This window comes from Loxodonta africana, chromosome 13 (genome assembly GCF_030014295.1).
Source record: "Loxodonta africana isolate mLoxAfr1 chromosome 13, mLoxAfr1.hap2, whole genome shotgun sequence".
Lineage (NCBI taxonomy): Eukaryota > Metazoa > Chordata > Mammalia > Proboscidea > Elephantidae > Loxodonta > Loxodonta africana.
In genome coordinates, this window is record NC_087354.1 from 62,755,754 (window position 1) to 62,776,023 (window position 20,270).

The following is a 20,270-nucleotide window of genomic DNA, read 5'->3' on the forward strand; positions in this document are numbered from 1 at the left end:
TCTAAGAACATTCTGGCTGTACTTCTAAGACAGAATTGTTTTTTCTTAGGGCAGCCTATGGTATATTCAATATTCTTTTCCAGCACCATAATTCAAAGGCATGAATTCTTCTTCAGTCTTCGTCTTTCATTGTCTAGCTTTTGCATGCATATAAGGTGATTGAAAATACCATGGATAGAGTCAGGAGCACTTTAGTCCTCAAGGTGACATCTTTGCATTTTAATACTTTAAAGAGGTCTTTTGCAGCAGATTTGCTCAATGCAATGGGTCATTTTAATTTCTTGATTGCTGCTTCCATGGGCTTTGGTTGTGGATCCAAGTAAAATGAAACCCTTGAGAACTTCGGTATTTTCTCTGTTTATTATGATGTTGCTTATTGATCCACTTGTGAGGATTTTTGTTTTCTTTATTTTGAGGTATAATCCATAGTGAAGGCCTTGGTCTTTGATCTTCATCAGTAAGTGCTTCAAGTCCTCTTCACTTTCAGCAAGGTTGTCATCTGCATAATGCACGTCGTTAATGAGTCTTCCTCCAATCCTGATGCCCCATTCTTCTTCATATAGTCCAGCTTCTCAGATTATTTGCTGTCTTAGTTACCTAGTGCTGCTATAACAGCAATACCACAAGTGGATGGCTTTAACAAAGAGAAATTTATTTTTTCATGGTCCAGTAGGTTACAAGTCCAAATTCAGGGTGTCGGGTGCAGGGGAAGGCTTTCTTTTTCTGTTGGCCTTCTCATCAATGTTCTCCCAGACAAGGAGTTTCTTCATGCAGGGACCCCAGGTCTAAAGGACACACTCTGCTCCTGGTGTTTCTTTCTTGGTGGTATGAGGCCCCCAACTCTCTGCTTGCTTCTCTTTCCTTTTATCTCTTGAGAGATAAAAGGTGGTGCAGGCCACACCCCAGGGAAACTCCCTTTACACTGGATTAGGGAGGTGACCTGAGTAAGGGTGGTGTTACAATCCCACCCTAATCCTCTTAACAAAAAATTGTAATCACAAAATGGAGGACAACACAGAGTACTGGGAATCATGGCCTAACAAAGCTAACACACACATTTTTGGGGGGATATAATTCAATCCATGACATTTGCTCAACATACAGATTGAATAAGTATGGCGAAAAGGTACAGCCCTAATGCCTACCTTTCCTGATTTGAAACCACGCAGTATCACCTTGTTCTGTTCAAAGACTGCCTCTTGGTTTATGTACAGGCTTTGCATGAGAAAAATTAAGTGTTCTGGAATTTCCATTCTTTACAATGTTATACATAATTTGTTGTGATCCACCCAGTCAAATGCTTTTGCATAGTCAGTAAAACAGATGTAAACATCTGTTATGGATTGAATTGTGTCTTCCTCAAAAGTGTGTGTGAACTTGGCTAGTCCATGATTCCCAGTATTGTGCGATTGTCCACCATTTTGTCATCTGATGTGATTTTCCTATGTGGTATAACTTCTACCTATATGATGTTAATGAAGTGGAATCAGTGGCAGTTATGTTAACGAGGCAGGGCTCAATCTATAAGATTAGATTGTGTCTTAAGTCAATGTCTTTTGAGATATAAAAGAAAGAAGCAAACAAAGAGATCTGGGGACCTCATACCACCAAGAAACAAAAGCCAGGAAATAACGTGTCCTTAGGACCCTGGGTCTCTGTGCTGAGAAGCTCCTCGACCAGGTAAGATTGATGACGTGGACCTTCCTCCAGAGTTGACAGAGAAAGAAAGCCTTCCACTGGAGCTGGCACCCTGAATTTGGACTTCTAGCCCCCTAGACTGTGAAAGAATAAATTTCTCTTTGTTAAATCCATCCACTTGTGGTGTTTCTGTTATAGCAGCACTAGATAACTAAGAAACATCTTTCTGGTATTCTCTGCTTTCAGCCAAGATTTATAGGACATCAGCAATGGTATCCCTTGTTCCAAGTCCTCTTCTGAGTCTGGCTTGAATTTTTGGCAGTTCTAATCAATATATTGCTGCAATCGTTTAGAATTATCTACAGCAAACTTTTACCTGCATGTGATATTAATGACATTGCTCGATAATCTCCTCATTCTGTTGGATTACCTTACTTTGGAATTTGCACAAATATGGATCTCTTCCAGCCATTGGTCAGTTCTTCCAAATTTCTTGGCATAGATGAGTGAGCACTTCCAGCATTGCATTCGTTTGTTGAAACATCTCAATTTATATTCCATTAGTTTCTGGAGTCTTGTTTTTTGCTAATGCCTCCATTGCAACTTGGACTTCTTCCTTCAAACCATTGGTTCTTGATCATGTGCTACCTCCTGAATTGTTTGAACATCGACCAGTTCTTTTTGGTACAGTGACTCTGTATTTCTTTCATATTCTTTTGATGTGTCCTGCATCATTCAATTTTTTTGCCCATAGAATCCTTTAGTATTGCAACTAGGGCCTTTATTTTTTTCTTCAGTTCTTTCAACTTGAGAAATACTACCTTTTGGTTTTCTAACTCCATGTCTTTGCATATTTCATTATAATACTTTACTTTGTCTTCTCCATCCGCCCTTTAAAATCTTCTGTTTACCTCTTTTACTTCATCATTTCTTCCAGTCATTTTAGCTACTCTACATTCAAGGGCAAGTTTCAGAGTCTCTTTTGACATTTATTTTGATCTTTTCTTTCTTTCCTGTTGTTTTGATGACCTTTTGCTTTCTTCATGGGTGGTGTCTTTGATGTTATCCCACAACTTGTCTGGTTTTAGTCAATGCATCAAATCTATTCTTCAGATGGTCTCTAAATTCAGGTGGAATATACTGTGGCTTTCACAGACCTCTTTTAATTTTCTTCAGCTTCAACTTGAGCTTGCATATGAGCAATTGAATAAATCTGTCTTGGAAGAAGTACAGCCAGAATGCTGCTTAGAAGCAAGAATGATGAGACTTCGTCTCGTGTACTTCAGACATGTTATCAGGAGGGACCAGTCCCTGGAGAAGGACATCATTCTTGGTAAAGTAGAAGGTCAACAGAAAAGAAGAAGACCCTCACTGGAATGGATTGACACAGTGGCTGCAACAATGGGCTTAAGCATGACAGCGATTATGAGGATGGTTCAGGACCAGGCAGTGTTTCACTCTGTCGTACATAGGGTCTCTTTGTGTTGAAACCAACTGGAGAGCACCTAGAAACAACAACACATACACACAAACGCTCACCCATTAGTGTGTGTAAATCTGATGAAATTCAATAAGGTGGGTGGATTGTGTCAATTTCATAGTTGTAATTTTTTTTATGGTTAGGCATGATGGTACCATTGGAGGAAACGTGTAAAGAATACACAGAATGCCTCTGTATTTTCTCTTACAATTCCATACGAATCAAAAATCATCTCAAAATTAAAACTATAATTAACAAATTTAATTGAATATGTCCAGTAAGTTGTTTTCATTATACCTAAAAGTAGGGCATAATTTTTTATATTACCTAATTTTGCTCTCTTTTAGGTTATGCATGTTGATGCCACTTTATATACTGAAAGTGATGCTCACGTAAGTGTAGTTTAATTTTTTTCAAAATTGCTGTATTTTCTAGCTTTAAAAAGTCTAGAAACTATTTTCACAACTTAACTGAAATAGGTACAGTCTTTAAATCTACTTGGGTGTGCTTCTACCACACGTGATCAATTAATTTGATAAGTAATTGTTCATGTGGTGGAACTTGAGGACAAAAAGCTACTTTGGTGATAGCCCAAAATAAAAATATAAAAAAGCCTTTTCTATCAATGTCAAACATAATATGTACTTAATGTTTTTGTGATGCCATTAGATCATGATGCAGTTAGATGCAAGAACCAGGTAATTGATTCAAAGTATCCAACATATCACTCATTTGCAGTGTTGTAGTATATTACTGGAAACCTTGGTGGTGTAGTGGTTAAAAGCTACAGCTGCTAACCAAAAGATCGGCAGTTTGAACCCACAAAGCACTCCTTGGAAACTCTATGGGGCAGTTCTACTCTGACCTATAGGGACGCTATGAGTTGAAACTGACTCAACAGCAGTGGGTTTGGGTTTTGGATTGTATTACCATCTCAAATCATATTTTCTACAAATTGCTTAAATATGTCCACGTTCTACATTCTTCATGTATCTCTACATTGGTCAAAGAGAATTCTGACCAGTTACTTTTCGTGTGAGAAAAGTAATAATCATAACCCCTAAAATCGATCAGAATTCAAAAGCGATCTTAAACTTGCTGCATGAATCCACTGACATCGCCTAAGGCTTGTATGATTTCAGTCATGTTGCTAATCCTTTCCCTATGGATTGGTAACTAAAAACCAAGAAATAAGTCCCCATCTTCCTTACCTTATGGAAAACAAACCCTATGTTGTATGTGTTCTGAACAGTGAGAATAGTTATTTTGTCATTCGTCCATTAGAACTCTGAAATATAAGGTATTGCCCCTACCGAGACTTCCTAAGCATTGGAAGCCATAGCGGGAAAATGGAAAAAAAAAAAAAAATACTGATTAACTACCTAAATAGTGCTGCTGTGTCTAAAGATTACCTTCCTCCTCTGTCTTCAGCATCTTTCCCATTTTTCTTTGCATTTTCTGAAAGTAGAAAGCTGTCAATTAACTACCAACAGTCAGCATTCTGGGATTGCTTTTTGAAAGAAAGTTACCTTGCAACTCTTGGGTTGTAGAAAGAACCTGAGATTGAAATATAAACACTGACTCAACCACTTCCTGGCTGTGGTACCTCCTAAGTCACTGAACAGTTCTGAACCTCAGTTTCACTACCACAAGCATGATGGCAGCATCTACCCTTTGCATCCTATGCGGCTGCTATGGGGATGAGGGTGATTGCCAGTGCCTGGCACGTGGATGTCTTCCTTACTTTATTCACCAGTTCAGTAAGCATTTATTAAGTGCCTGCAAATTCCAAGGCACTCTGCTAGGTATTGAGAACACAGAGTCAAACAAGCCATGGTCAAATTTCCAGAGGTTCATCAAGTGTTTCTTTCCTTTTAAGCTTAGAAGATCTTTGTTAAAGTAACTGGTGTGGGAAATATATTTCTGTAGTGCCTTAGCGGTCCCTTCCTGAACTCCCCAGTCTGTGAGTAGATGGCACTCCTGCTTTTGTTTTTCTAATGAATTTCTTGGAATCAATTCTGCATCTAGAACTTTTAATCTTGCAGGAGTAGAATGGTTAGCAGCCACCACTCTGTAAAATGCTAACGGTACAATCCGATGTAAAAAATTCTTACATACACACCATCTATATCAATGTTTTGAGAGGCTAGGGCCGACGTGGTCACCCTTTTACACAGGGAGAAATAAATGTCCTCAGTGAAAAAAGTGGCTTCTTCCAGGTTTTCCAACTTTATGTTCTTTTTTCTGTACAGTATCACTATGCTTCTTGATTGTGTTCTGTTTGGCTTTGATTTCAAAGTCAGAAGTGGGGGGGGCGGGGGGGAAATCAAGCTGATTCCTATGTGAAACTTCTTAGAGGTATTGTGGATTTTTTTTTTTTTTTTTTTGTAAAATACTTGGATTGGCTTTAAAAATCAAAGCTACATCCATGTGAAAATGAACAATCAGAAAATAAGGTTTTTCAAAATGGTTCTTTGTAACTCTGTTTTTAGCCTAATTGCAAAGTAACAGCAATGAAGTGCTTTCTCCTGGAGTTACGCGTTATTTCACATGAATCCAGGAATATGGCCATTGATGAAACAGTAGAAAACCTTATCATCCTAGCAAACAGCAGTTTACCTTCTAATGGGGTGAGTTATCCAATAGTCATACAGAGGTACATCTGATGTTTTGGGCTTGATTGGGAGAGTCATTAACTGGGTATAATAAATAAGCAGATACTCTAAAGAGGTGCCCAGGAGAGGAGAGGGAGTTGAGTTCCAATGGAGGGACACCTACAAGTGAAACTCTCTCAGGTATGCAATCCTAAACTGTTTTTAATTTTTTTCATTCAACAAATATTTATTGAATAATGCCAGGTACCACGTGGTTGCTGACCTCAAAACGTTCATGGTCAAGTGGACTGGATAGACATTAACGTAATTGCATAATTATTTAACTATAAACTGACATTAACTGGTTTATCACTAAGTGTCAGACACTGTTCTTTGATCTTTCAATTGATAATTCATTTAATGCTCACAGTGACTTTGTGAACTCAGCATCCTTGTGTCTATTTGAGGGTTAAAGAAATGAAGACACCGAGAGCTTGAGCAACTGGCCCGAGATCATACAGCTAGCCATGGAAAACAGGGGTTCATACCCAAGCAGTTTCACTCTAGAGTCTGTACTCTTATCTCTTGAAAGAATAAATGATATAAAAGAGTAATGATAAAGGTATTGATAAGTTGAGCACTTCCGTGCCAAAAAACATGAGCAGTGGAGGGTTCTGGAGAGCAAATACTAAGGACTCCCCTAGTAGACTGGGGGCTCAGATATGCAAAGGCCTTAAGTACAAAGGCTTATGGCTTACATGGCCAAAGAAACATGAGGCTCTGTAAACTCAACCTTTTATAAATAAAGAAGGCATAGTAAAAATTAGTTAATTTAGCAATACTTTGGGGCCCCATGGTAAGGATATAGTAATTAAAAAACACACGTGGTATCTGCTCTTAAGGAGGGAGGAACCATAAATAAACCAGTTTTTATATGCAAATGTATAAGTTTTTTTATTAAGTCCAATTGAGAAAGATGAGGTGGGTTGGGGGCTTGGGTTTCTAGTTTATACTGGATGGTCAGAGAAGATTTAACTATTAAGATGACATTTGGCAGACACACGAGGGAGTGAGCTTGCTTATACCTGGGGAAGTATATTCAGGCAGAGGGAAGTGAAATGCAAAAACTCCAAGCCAGTGTGGCTGGACACCTTGAATTTTCTCTTAAAATGCCAGGCTGCTTAAGGTATTTGCTTAAATACCACTTCTCAGTTATGTCACCTATTTACAGTCACAATTCCATCTCTATTGCAGGCATTCCCTGTCCCCTTACCATAGGCCTTCACGCTTCCGTGGCATGTCCTGCCATCTGACACACTACACATTTTACTTGCCTAACAGATGTTTTCTGGTTCTCTCTGCTAGAATGTCAGCTTCAAGAGGGCTGGTGTTTTTGTCTTGTTTGTTTTGTTTGTTTCCAGTGTTATAGTCCAACTTCAGAACAGTGCTTGGCATCTACTAGATACTCTGTACATTTATGAAACAAATACATTAATGTTTAAAATACTAGAGTATTCTAGTTATCCATTCTAGTATCTCCACCTTATCAATGGAAGGACAGCCACACAGCAAATAGCTCATGACCATAGCCATGATAAACTCTTTCAAGTTCCTTTTCAGTCACCCTTATCAGAACATAGGATGGGGTATGTGGTAGAATGGGTGCCAGAACCGCATAGTCAAAAGACCTGGGTATGAAGAATTTCAATTGATTATGTCACATGAGATGAATCGTTGAACATCTCTGCCCCCCTATCTGACACGATTATAGTGAATATCAAATAGGACAGCATTGTGTGAAATATAGCAGGGCCTGACATGGAGTCAATGCTTGATACACATTGGTGAACCTGCATTCCACATGTTCATGAACATAAAATCTAATTTTGACTTTCACTGGTACAGCTTTCATGGTTTAGGTTTCTCTAAGAAGGCTCATTTGTGATTGCCACATTTGGAATATTCTAGTTATCCATGAAACTGTTTGAATTACAACAATGTGTGGTATCCACCTGAATAATTCAATTTAACCAATAATGATTGGTTGATTGCTATGTGCCAGGCACTATGCTAAATGCTGAGGAAACAAAAATATATGTCCTTGCCCTCCTGGGAAAGCTTAGACAATAGTGGTATAAAAAGCATACAAACCCATAATATTAATTTAATATATGAAGTGCTGTGATAGAAGTCTAATTAAGGGACTCTGAGAATGCAGAGACAGACCTGGGGTCTCAGGGGTTCAGAGAAGCCTTCCTAAAGGAGACAGCAGCTAAGTAATCTTAGGTGTGAGGAGTAGTAGCTAGAATAGGAAGCAAAGCAGGGAGGCATGGAATAGCATGACATGTGGTGGAAAGGAAAGGCATGAGCTCAGAGTTCCCAGGCCTTAAATGTTTAAGGCAGTAGGAAAAGGTGGAAGAGATGGGTAAGAAACAGCTCATGCAGGACCTGTGTGCCACGCAGGGAGGCATGGACTTATCCCAAGGGTAGATGATGGGACATCATTCAAGGGCTCTAAGTAGGAAGTTGGTGGTTCAATAAACATGGCTTGTTTAGTATTTTTTTTTAATCAATATTCTTAATCCCTGATGGGAAAAATAAGCCCACATTGAATCCCTCAGCTCTCTTTTCCCATTGTTCTTCCTCATACGATGTCAATTTGCCAGTTTTCATGTCTCAAGCCCTCACCATACAGTTCAGATGATGTGATATTCCCAGGAAAGAACTAAATTAGACTACCTAATTTAACCCTTTCTTTTTATTTGGCAGAATATAATAGAATATGGATGCAAAGAATGTGAGGAACTGGAGGAAAAGAATATTAAAGAGTTTTTACGAAGTTTTTTTCATATTGTACAAATGTTCATCAACTCTCCTTGATTGCCGTTGGTCATCTTCAGCATTTCTGTTATTAAGAAACATCTTCCCGCAGCCTAGAGGCAACAAAACACTCTGCATTTCAAATGTGCTGCCAAAACAAGTTTTTCTACCAAGAAGGTAATCAGGATCTTGGATCAGATGAACTCTTAGAAAAGAAGACAGAAAAATATCATTGAATAACATAGTAAAAACCTAGTGGCCGTCCAGTCAATTCTGACTCATGATGACCCCATGTGTGTCAGACTCAGACTACAGCTTTCTCCACAGAGTTTTCAATGGGTGATTTTTTTTTTTTCTTTTTTTCTTCCTGGAAGTAGATCCTCTCAAGCTTTTCTTCCAAGGCACCTCTGGGTGGACTGAAAACTCCAACCTTTTGGTTAACAGCCAAGCTCATGAACCATTTGCACTACCCAGGGACTCCATTGAGTAACAAAGTAACTATAAACTGTCCTCAGACTTATTTTGCTTTTTTATTTTTAATTTATTATTGAAAGTGTACATATCTGTAGTATAATATAAAATGTTGAATAGAATTCTGTAACATATTTTAACATTTGGAAGTGCACTGATATCTTACCTCTTATAAGGAAATAGGAGACATTTATTGAGGAGTGAGAATCGAAATATTTGAGAATTATTTAACGACAACTGGTTATCAATGTTGGGTGCAAACAGCTATGTTGTTATGATCCTGCAAGTCTCTAACCACTGACCACCAGCCCACTTTTACTTCTCCATTAGCTGTAACACTAGAAGAAGTGTTGACTACCAATGAGAAAAGGAAGACTATGTCGGAGCACTGTCCTTTAATCCATAATCTAGTTATTGAGATATATATATATATATATATATATAAAGCACCTGTTATGAAGGAAATACTCAAATTTTAAGTACCTGGCACATAATGTGAATCAGTAGATTTTGGGTGGTGATGACAACATCAGCATTCACAGGTTCAATTGTGTACAGAAAATGAACAGTTATGATGGTGTTTATACTTTGTGCCTTCCCAATTACAGTATTTTATTTTTACATTATTTTTGCCATGTGTATAGAATAAACTGCTGATTTGTTGAACTCACTATTATCTGATAGAAAATAATTGTTTATAATGTTTCATCACAATTCACTGTCTAAAATTAGTGAGTTCTTTTGTAATGGAATGATAAATAAAATGAAACTCTTGTCTCATTATGAATTTGTTTTAACGCCATACCTACAGAAATATCAGAGCTTTGAGTGTGTATTAACCTGGTCTATCTCAGAATTGGATGTAGCAAGGGGTTTTTCTCAATATATCTCTTTGTTTGGTAATAAACATTATGACTGTGATGTAAACGATTCATGAATGCAACAAAATTAAGAGTAAATTTTAAGGATAGTAGAACCAATGCGATGCTTCAGTCTTAGTAGTAGTAAGCTTTGACCTATCTCCCACCCAGCCCACCCAAAGGTACAGTATACATGAAAAATTGGGTATTTGTCTTATAGGTCTTCTCCATGTTTCATCTGGCAGTTCCTACTTAGTATCTGCTGCCACTTTCAACTCTACTGTGGTCACTGCTTATTTCATGGGTGGTCGCTGCCTGGTGCTCCTAGTCAGGCCTCTTGGTAGGATGCATATCCATTCTCATGAGCTCCCACCAAGGGCTAATGGGAACTGGCTGCACTTTCCTGCACCATCTTACACTTCAGTCTCCACAACCCTGCCCTCACCAGGCTCTATATTTGTATTAGAACTTACTGCAGGCTCAGAGTAACAAAAGGGAATTAGAGAGAGGTGAGGATGGAGAGATTTAAAACGCTTTACTAAATATCACTTTTCCCATAATCCAAAGTCAGAAAAACCAAGAAATTAAAGCTTTCATAGTCTGCCCATCTGAGACATAGCCTCGTTTCCTTCTTCTCAGGTCTGTTTGTAATACATCTTATCCCTCTGCTCTCGGGTCTGTCCCTATAGCATTACCTTTTCAAATATAAAAAGTGAATGATAATGATGTCTAGGTCAGAATAGTGCTATGATATTTAAGTAAGTTAATTCATGCAAAGTGCTTAGAATTTCTAACACATAGTATGCATTCAATAATAAGAGTAGTAGTAGCAACTAATAATAATAATAATATTGTTGTTGTTAGGTGCTATCAAGTTGGTTCCTACCTATAGTGACCCTAGGTACAACAGAACAAAGCTCTGCCTGGACCTGCAGCATCCTCAGAGTTGTTACTATGTTTGAGCCCATTGTTGCAGCCACTGTATCAACCCATCTCGTTGAGGGTCTTCCTCTTTGTTTGTGTTATACAATTGTTACTAGTTTAGGAATACAATGTATGCATTTCTTGAGTGTCCTTTTTGTCTTCATATCCATCATCTTGTCTGTAATCATTTTATATCATTATTCTTTTACATTTCTTCTGGTTTTATTTTCTTGAGCCAGTCTGCTGTATTTCAGCCATGACTATTCTATTGTTGGCAGATTTTGATAGAGCTTTTTCTCTTCCCTTTTATTTTCTTCCAGCTAACTGTCTTATATCTCTTCTCTTGTCCTGTATCTTTCTTTTTCAATAATTGACTGTTTTAATCCTCTTTTAATCAAGAGTTTAGGTTGCCTTTCTTTGCCTTTGTGGAGAACAATTTTCACAACTTTTTCTGTGTTCTTTGCCTACATTGTCTTGCGGTATCCACCTTCACCGCTCCTTTCCTCCAGCAGGGCAATGAAAGAGGGGCAGTGACAGCAAAGCTGTAAAAGTCTATTCACGGGTTTGCTATCTTGAAAGCCATTTTACCAGATTCAGCCTTTCCTTTTCCCTGGAATGGTATCTCTCTTCACTTGTCAGTCTTCCCAAGATAAGTTGACTCAGTGACAAAACATTTAAATCACAAGCAGCATTGCAGCCTGGCAATTGCTCTCTGTTCTCTTTCACCCTGATTCACTCTGGGGGTCTTCGCTGATATACTATGGAGTAGGAATAGTGATCACCTAAGAATGCTATTTCTCTTTTAAGTTCCCACTGCATTCTCCAGTACGAAGTGTTTCTCTGTTGAAACATTATTTTACCACCCAGTGTTCTCCATCCATGCTCATATATCTCAGTCCTGTAGTCAAAGTATGCTTATACATTTCTTCAAGATCATTTAGGACAAATTTATATCCTAGTTGACTTTAAAGGAGTCATATATTGGCTCTCGGGTTGTTTCCTAATCTCAGTCCATACTTTGCACTATTTGGCAGCACATTTCAAAATTTCAGGATTGTGGCAACTATTTAAAAATTTCCATTGCAATGGAAATTTTTTTTTAATTTGTCTTTTTGTCTTATTTTTTTATGTTTTCCTTTTTTTCATGAAAATTGGACCACTTTTAATCAGAAATTTCCAGTCCAGTCCTTAGACAAGGGTTAGCTCCCTTTCCAGGTACTATTGGTAGGGTGAATGAAAATTGTCATGCCAATCACATCACCAATCATATCTGATAGTGCTCAATAACCCATTTTGGTTATATAAGCAAACCAGTGAACTTAACCTTTGGAATTTTGCAGTGCTTGAAATTTTGACTTCATCCCCCATTAGTTACTTAATATGGATAACTTCGGTTGATCTTAGGAAACTTAAGGCATAGATCTGCAACTTGTTCTTAAAACACCTTTAGTTACCTTGAGAAACAAAGTAATCATGTAAACCAATCTGAATTTAATTTTTGATGTTTGTACTTTTTTTTTAAATTATTTTGTTGTTGTTGAAAGTGTACACAGCAAAACATACACAAATTCAACAGTTCTACATGTACAATTTAGTGACATTAATTACATTCTTTGAGTTACACAACCATTCTCACCCTCTTTTTCTTAGTTGTTTCTCCCTCATTAACATAAACACAGTCCCCTAAGTTTCTTATCTAGTCTTTTGAGTTTCCATTCCTCCCCCCCCACACACAAATACTTAAGAATGCATTATTGCTTCTTCATCTGTTATATATGATACATTCATATATCTGCTATATCAAGTTTAGCGTAAGCTCATATACAGTCATATGTGAGTCACGGTTAACATATGCAGGTTACATGTAAATATTTGCCCAGAGGAAATTCAACTACCATAAAGATTTGGCTCAATGGTTCTGAATATGTCTGATGACTTAATTGTGTTCTCACTGAGGAATTTATTATGCCCGGTAAACCTCAACCTTGTAGAAAAGCCCTGTAATTGTATAATCTAACTGATGGCACGTACAAGAAAGATTTATAAATCATCAATAAAGAGTCTTGATTTTGTTCTGTATCTTATTTTTTCAGTCTTGGATTTTAAAATAAGTTAAATTTTAGAGGAATTGGAGAGGAAATTGTTACCTGGAAGCAAAATTGAAAATTGTGTATTTAATTTTTATAAGCTCTGTCAAGACTTTCATAATATTAGCATGAAAGAAATCATTTTTACTCTACAGGTTGTTTGCCTTCACCGTCATCATCATTGCTGTTTTCTTTCATTAACAGTCCTTCAGCCATATCATAATGGTATTTATTGAAAGCCTACCTACTGGGTATAAACATTATGCTGGGTGCCATGACTACAGCTGTGAATAAGAAAGCTATAGCCTCAGAATTCAGAGAGTTTACATTATAACAAGGTAGTCATATTACCCAAAAAAAAAAAAAAAATCAAGTTCTTATTCAGTTTAGTATCAGTTCTATGAATGAGAAATACAGACCCCCAAGAGACTACATACGGAGGGAGTAGATTCATTCAATGGGTGTCAGATAATGCTTCTTTGAGCAAGTGATATTTGAGCTCATCTATGAATTATGATTAGGGATCATCTGGGAAGAAGTGAGGAGTCTCAAATAGAGAAACAGTCTACCAAAATCTTCAGATAGGGAGGATAATGATGTGTTCAAAGAGCAGAAGGAAGACCAGTATGGCTAGGCTGGAGCAAAGGGACTGAAAGAGGAAGCTAGTAAGGTAGGCATCAACTGACCTCACAAGCTCTGGCAAAGATTTTGCTTTATACCCTAAAAGAAATGACATTTTTATTAGACATGCATTAAAAGTACACAAGTGAAGAGGAGCTGAAGCACTTACTGATGGAGATCAAAGATCACAGCCTTCAGTATTGATTACACTTCAACATAAAGAAAACAAAAAATCCTTACAACTGGACCAATAAACAATATCATGATAAACAGAGAAAAGGTTGAAGTTGTCAAGGATTTCATTTTACTTGGATCCACAATCAAGGCCCATGGAAGCATCAGTCAAGAAATCAAATAACGCATTGCATTGAGCAAATCTGCTGCAAAAGACCTCTTTAAAGTGTTAAAGAACAAAGGTCACTTTGAGGACTAAAGTGCGCCTGACCCAAACCATGGAGTTTTCAATTACCTTGTATGCATGTGAAAACTGGACCAAATGATTAAGAAAGACCAAACAAGAATTGATGCCTCTGAATTGTGGTGTTGGCAAAGAATATTGAATAAACCACCGACTGCCAAAAAAACAAAAAAAACAAATCTGTCTTGGAAGAAGTACAGCCAAAATGCTCCTTAGAAGCAAGAATGGTGACACTTTGTCTCTCATACTTTGTACATGTTATCAGGAAGGACCAGTCCCTAGAGAAGAACATCATGCTTGGTAAAGTAGAGAGTCAGCTGAAAGAGAAGAAGTCCGTCAATGAGATGGATGGATTGGCATAGTGGCTGCAACAATGGGCTCAAGCATAACAAAGATTGTGAGGATGATGCAGGACCGGGCAGTGTTTCATTCTGTTGTATATAGGGTCATTACAAGCCACAACCAATTTGACAGCACCTAACAGCAACAACAAATAATGTCATCTCACAGGGATCTTATCATTGCAGTCATTTAATGAGTTCCTTGCAGTGCAGTGACGACCAATTTAGGCAAGTGATTATTTGTTCCTTGTCAAAAACAACAAGCATGTTGATAGTATATATCATCTGAAAGGCTAAAGTTGTAAGGGTTAAGAGAGAAGTCCAACACAGGCTTCGAAAGACAGTTAGAATCGCTCTTTCATCAAAATCTTAACAAAGGGAAGGCTTCCTGAGAAAGGAATAACTTTCTAAATCACTTTTTAATGAGAACCATTTGATGTAAGGGAGGCCAATCATTTTCATCAAAAAAATTGGTGTAGAGGAAGGGACGAAGGGCATGATGAGAGTGCTCTGCTGACTGAATGACAGGGCACAGTCACCACAGGGGAAATGGAAAGAAAATAAAGCAGGTGCTGCTGAGTAGAGACACCAGAAGCCTTGAAAGCACAATCGCACTACACACAATCAGGAATTCATGGGTTTAGGCTGTCATTAGCTCCTTGTCGCTGTTGTTCGTTTCCAGGTTCTGACTCATGGCAACCCCACGTGTGTAGAGTAGAACTGCTCCAAAGGGTTTTCCAAGCTGTCACCTTTCAGAAGGAGGTCACCAGGCCTTTCTTCTGAGGTACCTTTGGGTGGGCTTAAGCCACCAACTTTCTGCCAGTAGTAAGCACTTAACTCTTTGTGCTGCCCAGGGATGTCATTGGCTTTGAAGGGACAAATGCTGATATGTTCAAGGAATGGATAAGAAAGAAACAACATTTCCAAATAAGTGACAGCTGAGACCCTAAAGATGAGACTAGAATATCAGCGTACCAATGATTCTGCATGAAAAGCACTGTCTTTTCAATGGTTTTAAAGATCATGATCATCAGCCAAGTTCAGTTTGCTGAGTTGATTCAATAAAGTAGAAGTCCCCAGTATGTTTTTGAGCTCTGCTCTCAAAGAACACAATCGGCTGTGGGTAATAATAATAATAATTCTCCTATACCTGTATGGTTCTCTAAATTCACAAAGTGCTTTTATCTACATTGTTTTACATAGTAATAGTTTCTGTCCCTCATGGCATAGAAGAAAGCAGAAGCAGAGGCTCTGAAACATTTTGTTTACGTTACTGATACATAAAGAAAAAAGAAAAGAACAGAAAAATAGAAAGAAACCACCTGGAGTTTTTGTCCAAGCTCAGCTGTGCATTTTTCTAAGCCCTATTGCATCTTATATTCCCTTTCCCATAAAAAACATGCACATAATACTTGGGGTGGAAAATTATTTGTTGTTCAAAAGATCAAAACACAGTTTAAGCATGTATTTTTATTCCATATTTTGGTTATTTTTTCTTCACACAACTATATTCTGGTCTGTTGTTTGCTTTGCCCAGACGGTAAAGGCGCCATTAAATTTATCCAGCCTGAATTCATTACCTTTTTATAGTGAAAGAAAATCCTCTCCTTTTGACAAGTAAGATGTTTGTGCTGTATTTATGAATAAATAAAGGCAGCTGTGATACACAGCATTATTAAGAGCATTGCTCTAAACATCTCCTCTGAAAAGAAATCCACTCTTTTCAATGTAATGTAAGCTCTTGGTGTCCCAGAGTTTATTAAAGAGGGAAAGCTACAGACCTATTATCCACACTGCAGCGTGATAAAAAATATCCTACTTTCTACAAGGCACTCAATTCAAAATTGCAAACACAAGGCCAAATGCTCTTTGAAATGGTTATTGTCTTTGCTGGTCGCTTGGCCCATTCTTCAGTGCTTCACAGGTTCAGAATCTGGATACCAGCAAAGCAGCTTTCCCCAGGCTTCACCCTAAATAGCCATAATAATGCTATTTCCTGCTTTTCAGCTGAGTGACTTTTTGATAGGTGAAACTGCCATTGTAGAACGGATTTTTCCTTTGCAAAGAAGAGGAACCATTTCGCCTCACAGAGGGACCTTCTAAACTGTAAGCCAGAAAAAGTGAGACAAAGTATAACTCTTCGTCACTGTGATGACCTCAAGGCAGGTCTGAATGGGCATCAGAACTGTTGGAAAGAACTTGTTTTCTCATGAAGTTACACTGCTTCTCAGCAGAGCCCACTAGTCCCTAGGGATTCATTTCACGGCTTAGTGTTTTTTATTTTATTTCTAACAACAAACGTGAAATGTGCTCGAAGAATGAATATTTATAAGCAGTGACGTGACAAGGGCTGGGCAGAGCCAGCCGTCTGCCCCCAGCTTCAGGCTTTGAGAGAGGCCATTGTCTGTACAAGGAATTTAAAGACAATAACAAATCTGAGGAAAAGTCTGTCTGCCTTTATGATCACTACGCATCAACAATTCTAAATGATATTACCGATAATATATTCTTTCCTGGAAAAAAATGTTTTTGTCTAAGTTCTAGACAATTGCTCAGGATACAGTTTTAATAATGTCTAGGTAATATTCAAATTAGCACATGTATATTACCAAACCAAACCCAGTGCCGTCGAGTCGATTCTGACTCATAGCGACCCTATAGGATAGAGTGGAACTGCCCCGTAGAGTTTCCAAGGAGCGCCTGGCAGATTTGGACTGCCGACACTTTGGTTAGCAGCTATAGCACTTAACCACTATGTCACCAGGGTTCCCACATGTATATTATGTACCCTTTAATAAACACTGTATTTTACATGGAATCTCATTTAGAGGGCTCAGTCACACCGTTTGCCTTCAACCCTAGAGGAAGGACTCAGGCAGTTCTAAAGAGTTTGAACTTGTTCACACTGGCTTTTGGGCACAGTTGTGTTGCATAGTCTTACATTTAAACAGATTGAAATAAACAATAATTTCACAGTAATTGTGAAGACAAGTAGACTAACCTTTACTTACCTAAATTTTGTCATTCTGCCGGCCACTTGGAATTTTTATTTGTGTTTAAATAAAAAGCTAACAGTGAGAAAGAGTGCAAACTACAAGGTGTGGTATTTCTGTTTTAGTAAGTTGACATTTTAGTTCATTCATGGGATAGTTCACTGAATATGAATATAATGTTTAACACTGAGATTTATTCTGCTTTTACATTGTCAATTGTTTGATTTAAATCTAAAGAAAAATGGAGAAAATAAAATGTTATACATCAATGATTTTGTAGTTGTTTCAATTGTATCATTTTTGCAGCTGTTTCAGTTTTATTAAAATTTACTTATTAGTTACAGTACAATTATTTACAAAAATATTTTATCAGATTGTTATTAAAAGATCAAAGTTTAAACTTTTAAACAGATACGTCAGTTAAATAGTTGTTTTTTGTTTTATATGAAGTTATGAACACCCCATTGCTGTCAAGTCGATTTCGACTCATAGAGACCCTATAGGACAAAGTAGAATTGCGTTTCCAAGGAGTGGCTGATGGATTTGAGCAGCCGACCTTTTGGTTAGCAGCCAAGCTCTTACCCACTATGCCACTAAACCGAAAAAAGCAAGCATTGCCATGGAGTCGATTCCAACTCACAATGACCCTATAGGACAAAGTAGAGCTGACCTTTAGGGTTTCCAAGGAGTTCCTGGTGGATTTGAACTGCTGACCTCTTAGTTAGCAGCCATAGCTCTTAACTACTATGCCACCAAGGTTGCCACTATGCCACTAGGGTTCTTATATGAAGTTACCAAAAAGCAAACGAAATCCATTGCCATTAAGATTTCTACTCACAACAGCCCTATGGGACAGAGTAGAACTGCCCCATAGGGTTTCCAAGGAGCACCTAGTGGATTCGAACTGGTGACCTTTTGGTTAGCAGCAGTAGCTCTTAAGCACTACACCACCAGGGTTTCCAATATGAAATTAGAGGAACTTAAAATTATTTGTAGTGTTTTGTGAAACTAGAAATGGCTCATTATTATTCTGAATTTTATAAAGAAATTGAAGGGGAGAACTAGTACCACAATTAAACTACATTGACAAGAAATTTTCTTCTACCGGCACTGGCAGTGAGGGGGAGTAAATTTTACCAAGATTAAAAACTAAAAAGATTTTTAAAAAATAATGGAAAAGTGAGAAACACTAGCAAGGACCAGGTAAAGGTAAACCAAGACACTAGGACAGTTGGGCAAGACCAAGATTTTAATAAGGAAGAGTGCATGGCTGACAACTAAATCTATTCTGACATACCAGAAAAAAAAAAAAAAAAAAAATTGTCCAAAATTGGTTCCAGGTGGCCTGAGAGTTAATCTGGTTAGGAGGTAAGTGAATCTCTTCAGAATAAAGGAAGGCCTTTCTCTGAAGTTCAAAGAGAAGGGGAAAAGAGGGAAAGGAGGTAGTCAGCGCTTGATTAGTTTATGGTTTTAGAAATCTTTACCAAATGGTGAAAAAAGGTTGAGATCTTGAATAGTTTATTCAAAATCAAAAAAGGATTTGTTTTCTTTTTGTTACAGATTTTGCAGATAATAAGACAAAATTTGGAATATTCAGCTTTATGACTAACTTGAAAACATGGTTAAAATTACATCCCGGAGTTCATCCAAACATCATGTTAGGATAAATAAATAGATGATAGATGGATGGATGGATGGACGGATGGACGGATGGATAGAAGGGTAGATAGATAGATGATAGATAGGTAGAAAGATAGATAGATAGATAGATGATAGATAGATAGATAGGTGATAGATGACAGATAGACAGGTGATAGATGACAGATAGATACATAGATGACAGACAGACAGATAGATGATAGATAGATAGATAGATAGATAGATAGATAGATAGATAGATAGATAGATAGATAGATAGATAGATAGATAAAAGTGCTTAGAAATAGGGAGGATCTTGGCTTTTTGACTTAACTACCTCAAAAAAAAAAAAAAAGAAAGAAAACTATCGATAAAGTTCATCCAGAAGAAATAAATAGAGAACTAAACGGGAAGGAAATTTCTACGAAAATCCATTGTGTCTGTATAAGTTAAAGAAAATGTTCTGCCAATTTCCAGCCACATGTATACAGCTCAATTTATATAATGATAGTACTGTGAAGAAAAAGAAGTCACTTTTTTCTTATGCAATGAGTTTTCACTTCCTGAACTCTATTTTATGATGATTTTGATTTCTCCCTGTTACTTTAATGCCTCTAGAAGGCATTCTTAACCTGAAGTTACAGATACCTAGACGGTCCAGAAATGGGCTTCAAAACAAACAAACAAAATACCAAACCCAGGGCCTTTGAGTTGATTCTGACTCATAGCAACCCTATAGGACAGAGTAGAACCACCCCATAGAGTTTCTAAGGAGCACCTGGTGGATTAGAACTGCCGACCCTTTGGTTAGCAGCCATAGCACTTAACCACTATGTCACTAGGGTTTCCATATGGGCTTCAGGGGATCTCTAACCATTAGGGGAGCCCTAGTGGTGCAGTGGTTAAAGCTCAGCTGGTAATTGAAGGGCCGGCAGTTTGAATCCATCAGCTGCTCCTTGGGAGATAGAGGTGGCAGTCTGCTTTCATAAAAATGACAGCATTGGAAACTGTATGGGGCAGTTCTACTCCAGACTACAGGACCACTGAGTTGGGATCGACTCAATGCCAATGGGTTTGGTTTGCTAACACTTGGAAAGTATGTATAAGTATCAGTGTGCTTTTTTTTTTTTTTCTTTTGAGGAGAGAGTTCATAGTTTTCATCAGATTCTTGGAGTGTTCCATGAACCAAAAAGAGTTTAAGATACAGAGTTTTTGTGTATGGTGATGAAAAAGTTTTAGAAATACATAGTGGTAATGGTTGTACAATGTTGTGAATATAACTAATGGCACTAAATCCTACACTTAAAACAGTTAAATGGTAAATTTTATGTTTGATATATTTTACCTCAGTTAAAAACAAATGAAAAGAAACAAGGCGGGCTGTT

At 37.7% G+C, this 20,270-nt stretch overlaps 1 protein-coding gene across 6 annotated transcripts in view; it reads left to right on the forward strand.

The window, feature by feature from the left end:
• The window catches only part of IL15 (interleukin 15), a 94,470-nt gene extending 76,987 nt beyond the window's left edge, over positions 1 to 17,483 (forward strand). For all 6 annotated transcript variants that reach the window (XM_023557158.2, XM_010597224.3, XM_023557159.2 and 3 more), the window contains 3 exons: positions 3,466 to 3,510; positions 5,611 to 5,748; positions 8,482 to 17,483. In XM_023557158.2, the coding sequence (XP_023412926.1) occupies positions 3,466 to 3,510; positions 5,611 to 5,748; positions 8,482 to 8,592 (294 nt within the window). In that variant the 3' untranslated portion in view covers positions 8,593 to 17,483. The remainder of the gene's footprint in view (positions 1 to 3,465; positions 3,511 to 5,610; positions 5,749 to 8,481) is intronic.
• Positions 17,484 to 20,270: the final 2,787 nt, after the last annotated feature.